At 45.5% G+C, this 8971-nt stretch overlaps 1 protein-coding gene across 1 annotated transcript; it reads right to left on the bottom strand.

The window, feature by feature from the left end:
• Window positions 1–4337: 4337 nt before the first annotated feature.
• Window positions 4338–7362, bottom strand: LOC147110857 (ferritin heavy chain, oocyte isoform-like). The gene is made up of 4 exons (XM_086001221.1): window positions 7221–7362; window positions 6352–6498; window positions 5465–5590; window positions 4338–4630 (listed from the first exon to the last, which is right to left on the bottom strand). The coding sequence occupies exons 1-4, from the start codon at window positions 7320–7322 to the stop codon at window positions 4484–4486; spliced, it is 522 nt and encodes a 173-aa protein (XP_085857347.1). The 5' UTR covers window positions 7323–7362; the 3' UTR covers window positions 4338–4483.
• Window positions 7363–8971: the final 1609 nt, after the last annotated feature.

Below are 8971 nucleotides of genomic sequence, written 5' to 3'. Positions count from 1 at the left end.
CAGTGAGGACAGGGCGTCAGCGAGGGAGGCATGAGTGGTGGCATTCAGCGCATTGGTCGGACAGTGGCAAAGGATGTAGATCTGATGCGCTAGGGGAACGAGAGAGGTCCAAACGGTCATGTCCTTACCATTTGGTCGCAGCACAGGGTCGGCATCTCCAATGGCAACAGGGCCAACCACCCGGCCACGCATGAGTCGAGCCACGCTCTCCTCCAGCTCACTGAGCTCCTGGAACTGGGCACGACCTCCCCCGGTGACATTCTGGCTCTTCAAATTCCGGGCCATCTTGGCCTGCAAGAGAAAGGACGGCCTCTAAGTACATTGTGGTGGCCTGTTGTTGTGTGCACTGCCTCCCATGGTCGAATAGCTTGGCCAGTGTGGTGCCCTGTTGTTGTGTGCACTGCCTCCCATGGTCGAATAGCTTGGCCAGTGTGTTAAGTGCAGAAAGTGCTCTTGAGGATCATGCCAGTGCCATAGCTGCGGGAGGAGAGCTGGCCATTAGGCCTTTGAGGTCCCTTTGCCCATAATGTGAGGTGCACATGCAAGGATGAGGAGGACACTGGAAAGATTACTCACCTTGACCATCCGAGTGAGGTCGTTGTACTTCTTGCGGCATTGGTCACCAGTCCTGGGGACATCGCTGTTGACTGACACACTGTGGGCGATTTTCCTCCAGGCTCTCCTGTACTGCCTCCTGGGCGCCTTCTTGCCACTGTCCGGTCACAAGATCTCTTTGTACCTTTCCAACCCCCTAACCAGCACCCTCAAAACATGCTGGGAGAAGCGCTGCACTCGTTCACGGGCCTTCTCCATGGCTTCAGGCGCTATTTGGGTCCACCAGCAGTGTTCAGGCCTAGCTGCAGGGCACCACTATCCAGGGCGTGGCTGCAGACAAAGTTGACCCTTCCCCCTTTAAGAGCTGGCCGGCGTCAGGGTGTCTGCTGTCAATCAAAAGATGACCGCACCTGCACTGCGCCCGGCCTCGGCGTTATCAGTCCGCACCGCCGGCTTAGCGCCTGAAGATAGGAGTGCAACGCCAGTTTCAGCGCTCGCCCAAACTCTTGGCCAGATCTACTGAATTTCGGCGAAGTGACCTGCAGTTTCCGGCGGGCGCTAACTTTAGCGACCGCCCGACTTTACCGCCCCAAAAGTGGCTATACTGAATTTCTAGGCCCGTATCTTTTACTGTTTCTTCTGCTATTTGCTTTGATTTTGTGCCTGACACGGGCAGCGCAGCAGTGACCATACTCACATGAACATCCACGTCTTCTTCAGTAGAGCTCACATGACTCATTGTGGGTGCTCGGGTTAGTGCATCTGCTAACACTATGTATTTGCCTGGTGTGCAGATCAGTTCAAAGTCATATCTTTGCAGCTTCATCATGAGTCGTTGAATCCTTGGAGACATCTCATTCAGGTTCTTTTTCATGACGGCAACCAGCGGGCTGTGGTCTGTCTCAACTGTGAAGGTGGGATGTCCATATATGTAGCCATGAAACTTTTCTAGTCCAACTACCAAGCCTAGACATTCCTTTTCAATCTGGGCGTATCGACACTCAGTATCAGTCATAGACCTGGAGGCATAGGCAACAGGCTTCCAATCTTCACCCTCTGCTTGTAGCAAGACCGCACCTAGGCCATCTTTTGATGCATCTGTTGACACTTTGATTCTTTTTGTTGGGTCAAAGAAGGTGAGTACAGGTGTGGTTGTCAGCACTGTTCTGAGGTTGATCCACTCTTGTTCATGTCTTTCTGTCCATGCGAACTCATTTGTTTTACGTAGCAGGTCTCGCAGACAGGCTGTCTTGGCTGACAAGTTAGGAATGAACTTTCCAATGAAGTTTATCATCCCCATGATGCGTAGCACTCCTTTTTTGTCAGTGGGTCAGTGCATTTTGAGGACGGCGTTTACTTTTTCCATATCTGGCTCTATTCCTTTACCAGATAGATTATCTCCTAGGAAAGTGACTTCCTGGATGCCAAACTGACACTTGGCTTTGTTGAGCTTCAGTCCATTCCGGCATATGCTCTGTAGCACTTTAGTCAGTCTCTCATTGTGTTCTTTCAGTGTGGAGCCCCAGATGATGATGTCATCAACATAGACCCGAACTCCTTCCAGACCTTCAATTATGTGTTCCATCGCTCTATGAAAGATTTCAGATGCAGATATTATCCCGAAAGGCATTCTGAGGAAACAATACCTGCCAAATGGTGCGTTGAAGGTACAGTATTTGGTGCTCTCTTCATCCAGTTTTAGTTGCCAAAATCCTTGTGAGGCATCGAGCTTTGTAAAGTATCTGGCACCTGACATTTCACTGGTGATTTCTTCTCGCTTGGGAATCTGGTAGTGTTCACGTTTTATGTTTGCATTTAAGTCCTTTGGATCCATGCATATTCTTAGATCATTGTTCTTTTTCTTGACACATACCATGGAGTTAACCCAGTCTGTTGGCTCTTCGACTTTCCTGATGACTCCTAGTGTGGTCATTCTGTCCAGTTCATTCTTGAGCCGGTCATGCAGGGGTGCTGGAACTCTTCGTGGAGCATGTACCACTGGCTGAGCTACAGTGGTGTTTGAACTTGGCTCCCACCAGCAGTAAAAGTGAAGGTGGTCTCCCCAGAGTGTCAGAACAATCATGGGTGTGCAAGACACGTGACGCATCAATCGGCTGAGCCATTACAAATGTCCAAAGAGCTTTCATTTCCCTTGTGGTGTGGAAAACCAATGTATTTTCCAGTTTAACTCCTAGAAACTGTCCAGCCAACATTTTATTATGAATCAGTCTATCCATGTATACTCGCTCAGTGCTGGAGAGAATATTTAAAGGGCCCTTGTCGCTTGGTATTTTCAAATGGAGTTCATTCATTCCCTTTAGATGAACTATTTTTGAACAGCTTTAATGGATGTTTAATTTGTGGATTCTTCAGGAACACTCAGAAATCACCGCACACTTTGTGGGTTAAGGGCAGTCTTTTGGAACAGTTGTGGCCATTAGCGATATACCGAATGAATTATCGGAAATAATCTAGCTACTATTTGATCAGAATTAGCTAGTGGATCCCTACTGTCTTGTTTTGCACACTTTGTACAAAAATAATAAATTGCAGGACAACGGATTATTACAATTTAAACTCTTTTAATGAAGCGTCAAGTCTGTAAGCTTTCTCAATCAGTACAGCACCGTGTGGACAAGATGGAGTTCGGACCCCTGGGTCTTCGGAACAATAGCAGTCCTTACAGATGCCTGCAGGCCAATGACAACGCAACATGTGATCACGTGAATACAATAGGTATTGCTTCGATGCCTGCGGGCCAATGATAATTCAGTATGCAAATGTTACACCTACAACAATGCTGCTGCAATAGAAAGTAAGTTAGTTTTTGGTAGAAAAATCATTGGCTTGAATAGGATTGATATGATTGTGGCAGAGAGCACATAGGGACAGTAACACAATTCACTATGTATAGGCAATGTTATCGCTCCACGTTATGTACGGAACTTGGTTGGGTTATCGGAGCAGGGTCCCTTTAATAGTCGTCGATTGTGTGTCGATGTCATAGCCCTGCGACGAGGCCGAGTCCCTCAGTCCATGCGGAGAGTTAATAAAGCTAACACGTGTTTTTCTTTGCTGCTATGAAAGTCTCGCACTCTATTTCCAGTGACTCCTACATGATTACTGATTTAGCTTCACTTTACCCAACACCAACAACCTCCCCGTAGGACACACTACTGCTCGATTCAGACTAGTGCTTTACTTAATCCCAGACATCAAGTATTGCCGTCGGTGGGGCTAGAAAAAGAAAGTAACCTGGGAAAGAAAGAGAATGATAAACAGAAATGATCCTGCCCAAATGGAAGTTTCTAAGATGGCCAACGCTGTACTGTGTACACATGTCACACAGCTTTGGCAATCTAGTGCGTGACTTGTGCCATCAGTCAAATGTAAAGACAGCTCAATAGCAGATCATTCCCCCACCTTTACAGGTAAAAGTCTGAAGCAAGACACCAGGCATGTACTCTCCCTTCTCCTGACTGAAGAGTCACTACTGTCAGCACTAATTCAACCCCCTTCACCCTTGCCCATTGCTTTGTTTTAAACCACCACAGCTTAATGACTGTTTGCTGGCAGATGTTATAAAAAACCCTTTTCAGCAGGAACTGTTACCGAGAGCTCAGAAAACCATTAGAATCCTCTCCAGTGATGATTTGAAGATGTGGGCACAGCCATCCTGGGAGTGACTTCTGTATTTTTAACTTGGATCATATTACACAGCTGTGTATTGTGCAGTGGGATCTTAACCAGATCAGCTATTTAATTAAACAAAGACAAACCAGTTCAATGATGAATAACCTTTATTTCCATGTACTGTGACAGTTAGATGAGAAAACTGGGAAATAATGACAACCAAAAGTATTCACCACCAGAAGTTGGTCACACTTCATTTCCAACCTGTATAGAACTAATGGTTCAAGAATCCCATTCAACTCAGGCTGTGCTTGTCAAACAGGTACTCTCCCATGCCATTCTCAGGGGCTCCCAGTCTCTTCAAGTTGGTGATGTGATCTCCAAGCTTCTTGATCATCTTCACTTGCTCATCCAAGTAGTGGGTCTCCAGGAAGTCACACAACTGAAAGTGAAAAACAAAGCACAATTAGCTCAGAGGAGACATCATCAAAGGCCTTCCGAGCTTCACCGCCCATGGAGATGGTCCTTTATCTTCTACTGGATGGGGTAACTGGTACAAGTGCTGCAGAGAAATAGGTGGATTGGACATCAGATTAGATTTACTCCAGGAGTAATGCATTTACCAATTTAAAATTGGAAAGCAGAACCCCCTTCAGTTACAACTTATCCTTTGGTGTCCCAATTTCAATCTGCTTTATGCACTGGCCTCATCTCAGTGAGATCCTGATGTTGAAGTCTTTTGTGAAAGATCATCAGAAACCTATTGGGCATGGAGATATTGCTAAAGATCAGTGATCAGATTAAGCTCCCCAGATAGCCTTCAACTCACCCAAAACATGGCAAGTGTCAGCCATGGCTTACTGGTACCACTGCCAGTCAGAAGGCCCTGGGTTGTCCCATTTCAGAGAATTGAGTGAAAACCAACACTTCACTGCAGTACTGAGGGAGAGCTGCAATGTCAGAGGTATTGTCTTTTGGATAAAACAGTACACAAGGTCTTGTCTGCCCACATGGTACTATTTCAAAGAAAAAAAACTGCAATGTCAGTGTCCTGGCCAATATTTATCACTAACCAACTTAATAAAACAGACTATCTGGTGATTTCTCTCATTTCTGCAGCAGGATCTTGGTGTACAGATTGACTGCCATGTTGCAAACATTACAATAATGACACTTCAAGAAGTACTGAATTGGCTGTAGTGTTTTTGGACACCGACGACAAGGAAGGCACTGTAGATATGCAAATCTTTCTTTAAATGAGACATTAGGAACTTACATGAGGGTCAGTGTTCCCAGTGGAGAGTTGGTGTAGATCCAACAGACTCTGGTTGACATCCTTCTCCAGCTGCAGAGCTCTCTGCATCACCACTAGGCCATTGCTCCACTCATCCTGCTCTGGTTTCTGAGAGTTTGTAGGGGTGGGGTATAGAGTAACATTGGAAGAAATTAGTTAACAGACTTGAACATTTCAGGAGTTAGTCAGATCACAACTCAATGTCATTCTTGATATTCTAAGCCAGGATTTTAACCAGACAGTTCATCAAGAATTCTCTTTGGAATGAGTTATTTGACTTGAAATCACAGCACTATAGGCTCTAAAGTGAGATCACCTAAAATGGAGCACAATATTCCAAATGAGGTCTATCTAGCAGTAATTGCAGTAACACTTCCTTGCTTTCTATTCTATGCCAGAACATGAAGCCCACCTTTCAATCAGCCTTTTGTCTCTGCAAGCTAGCTTCTAAATGACATCTGTACTGGGACACACCCCAAATCCCTACACTCTTACATCTGATGTGAACATCAACCACTTCCTTCCAGTCAACCCCCTAGCCAGTCTCCAATTTTGCCCTGGAGCTCACTATAGACCCTAGCTCAGCAGATCACTATTTGCACATTTAGATCATATGCACTAGTCACCATCCAGTGGTCTATTTTATACCAACTGCCTCCTACTCCACCCAGTTTTATTGGAGTCACAAGGATGCTTCTAATGCACTTCCAATTTCTGCCAGCAATCTCCTGCCTTCTGAAAATCCATGCATACAACAATCATTGAGCCTCCTCTTGGAACAACTTCCATGACTCAGATAATCTAGTATGAGGTAACTAGCCTACTTTTCACAAAACCATGGCAATTCTTCAAAGTTTGCTGAATCTAACCTTGACATCCTCCAGGACAACACGCCCCCCACGCATATTCTGGAATTTCAGCAGTTTCTCAGCATGCTCACGTTCCTCATGTGACTGCTCCTTGAAGAACTCGGCAAAGTGACGCAGGGCAACATCATCCCGGTCAAAGTAATACGACTGCAGGTAGAGAGAAAAATGGAAAAGAGACAATTGAAATCTAGATCTGATCCATGGCCAACTCAAATGGTAGCAACACCAATACTTTCCAAATCCTTTTTGAATATGTTGGAAGCTCCTCATTGAAGTAGCTCAACAGAATAGGAGGTTATGTTACTAGAAAATATTAGCGAGCTTTAATGCTTTTTGGAATAAAGCTCTCAACTACACTTGGTCAAAATATCTGTGGTATCTTCTTTTGTTCCCAGATGAAAGTCTAAAAGCAGAGAAGGAAAAGAGCCAAATCTTTAAAATTAAATAGTTTAACACCATCCTCAGGTGAGAAAGACTAACAGGATTCACTCAATTAGAGGGGGATAAAAACTGGCCAGAACCAGCCAATGTTTCACTAACTAGTCACCCAATTCAATCTAATTGTTGCCATCCAAGTTGGAAGTTGACTAGTTTTAGTGAATCTTCAAGATGAACCCTCCATTACAAACTTGATGAAACCCTGGAGTTAGTTTCAAATATAAACACATCAGAATAGGACAGAGCTATTACAGAGCAGGAAAGAGTCCTTCTGCAAGATCACTGTCTTAAGAGCATTCACTGGATTAAGACTGGGGAGGGCTATAGAGAGACCCTCTAAAGCCCATTCATTGACCTAGAGAAATTCTACCTGCTTAGAATAAAATAACAGCCTTAATTTTGAAATAGGACCCCAAAAATACAAAACTCACCATGGAGAGATAAACATAGGAGGAATAGAGCTCCATGTTGATCTGCTTGTTGACAGCATCCTCACAGTCCTTGTGATAGTTCTGACGCACTTGGGAGGCCATCTTAACTCTTCCTGTTGCAAAGCACTGAGCTCAAACTCCACTGTAGTAACAACCTAACCTCTACCCTCACAAGCTCCTGCATTTCAACAGGGTCTGGCATGATCAATGATGATTGACAATCCCTGTGAGCCAGTCAGGATCTTCCATCAATCCAGGCACCAATTAACAAAGGAGAGGGGGCGGTGTGTGATACCCAGAGCCAATCAGAGCTTTGGAATACAGAGGTTTGGATGATTATTCTGTGATGTCATTGCTGTTGGTTTCTTTGACTTTCCTCAAACTGAATTTGAAAGCGTCTCTGTTCTCAGAATCAGAGTTTCACAACATATCTCAAAGAGCTCGATGAAATTCCACCCTACAGATGGTGTCGAGCACAGCCGGCTCTAAGTTAACCCGTCTCTCGGAGAATTGATGGGCATCTCGGTGGCTCCAGAATGAGTCCGTGATACCAAGGTTCACAATGTTGACCACAATAGATTGAAAGAGACTGACCTACACCAGTCAGTCTGCAGTGGATCTGCAAAGCAGCCCACAACGAGTTGGGGAAATGGAAAGTGGATCAGTGGGGAGCTTCAGACAGAATCTGTTGCTCCGTCACTGTAAAGTGCGATGTGGACTTTTATCCCCATGAAATTTAAAAGCTGTAAAGTCCTGTGGTTAGTTTGCACTGTTTCCTCATCTCCTGCAAACCCCGGGTCTGTTTTGAGGAATGGTTTTATACCAGAAAGGTCAAGTGTCTCGTGTTTTCTCGACCGATGCTGCCTGACCTGCTGAGTGTCTCCAGCGTTTTCTGTTTTTCTTTGAGATTTCCAGTATCATAGAGTCATAGAGTAATACAGCACGGATAGAGGCCCTCGGCCCATCGTGTCCGCGCCGGCCATCAAGCCCTGTCTAATCTAATCCCATATTCCAGCATTTGTTCCGTAGCCTTGTATGCTATGGCATTTCAAGTGCTCATCCAAATGCTTCTTAAATGTTGTGAGGGTTTCTGCCTCCACAACCCTTTCAGGCAGTGAGTTCCAGACTCCAACCACCCTCTGGGTGAAAAAGTTCTTTCTCAAATCCCCTCTAAACCTCCCGCCCTTTACCTTGAATCTATGCCCCCTAGTTATTGACCCCTCTACTAAGGGAAAAAGCTCCTCAGCATCCATCCTATCTATGCCCCTCATCATTTTGTACACCTCAATCATGTCCCCCCTCAGCCTCCTCTGCTCCAAGGAAAACAAACCCAATCTGCCCAGTCTCTCTTCATAGCTGAAGCGCTCCAGCCCTGGTAACATCCTGGTGACCCTCCTCTGCACCCTCTCTAACGCGATCACATCCTTCCTGTAGTGTGGCGACCAGAACTGCACACAGTATTCCAGCTGTGGCCTAACCATTGTTTTATACAGCTCCATCATAACCTCCTTGCTCTTATATTCAATGCCTCGGCTAATGAAGGCAAGTATCCCATATGTCTTTTTTACCACCTTATCCACCTGTTCCGCCGCCTTCAGGGATCTGTGTACTTGCACATCCAGATCCCTCTGACCCTCCGTCTTGCCTAGGGTCTTTCCATTCATTGTGTATTCCCTTGCCTTGTTAGTCCCCCCAAAGTGCATCACCTCGCACTTTTCCGGGTTAAATTCCATTTGCCACTGTTCCGCCCA

This window comes from Somniosus microcephalus, chromosome 11 (genome assembly GCF_052327205.1).
Source record: "Somniosus microcephalus isolate GS21.2 chromosome 11, FLI_Smic_1.0, whole genome shotgun sequence".
NCBI classification, from domain to species: Eukaryota; Metazoa; Chordata; class Chondrichthyes; order Squaliformes; family Somniosidae; genus Somniosus; species Somniosus microcephalus.
This window is presented reverse-complemented; position numbering and strand designations above follow the sequence as displayed.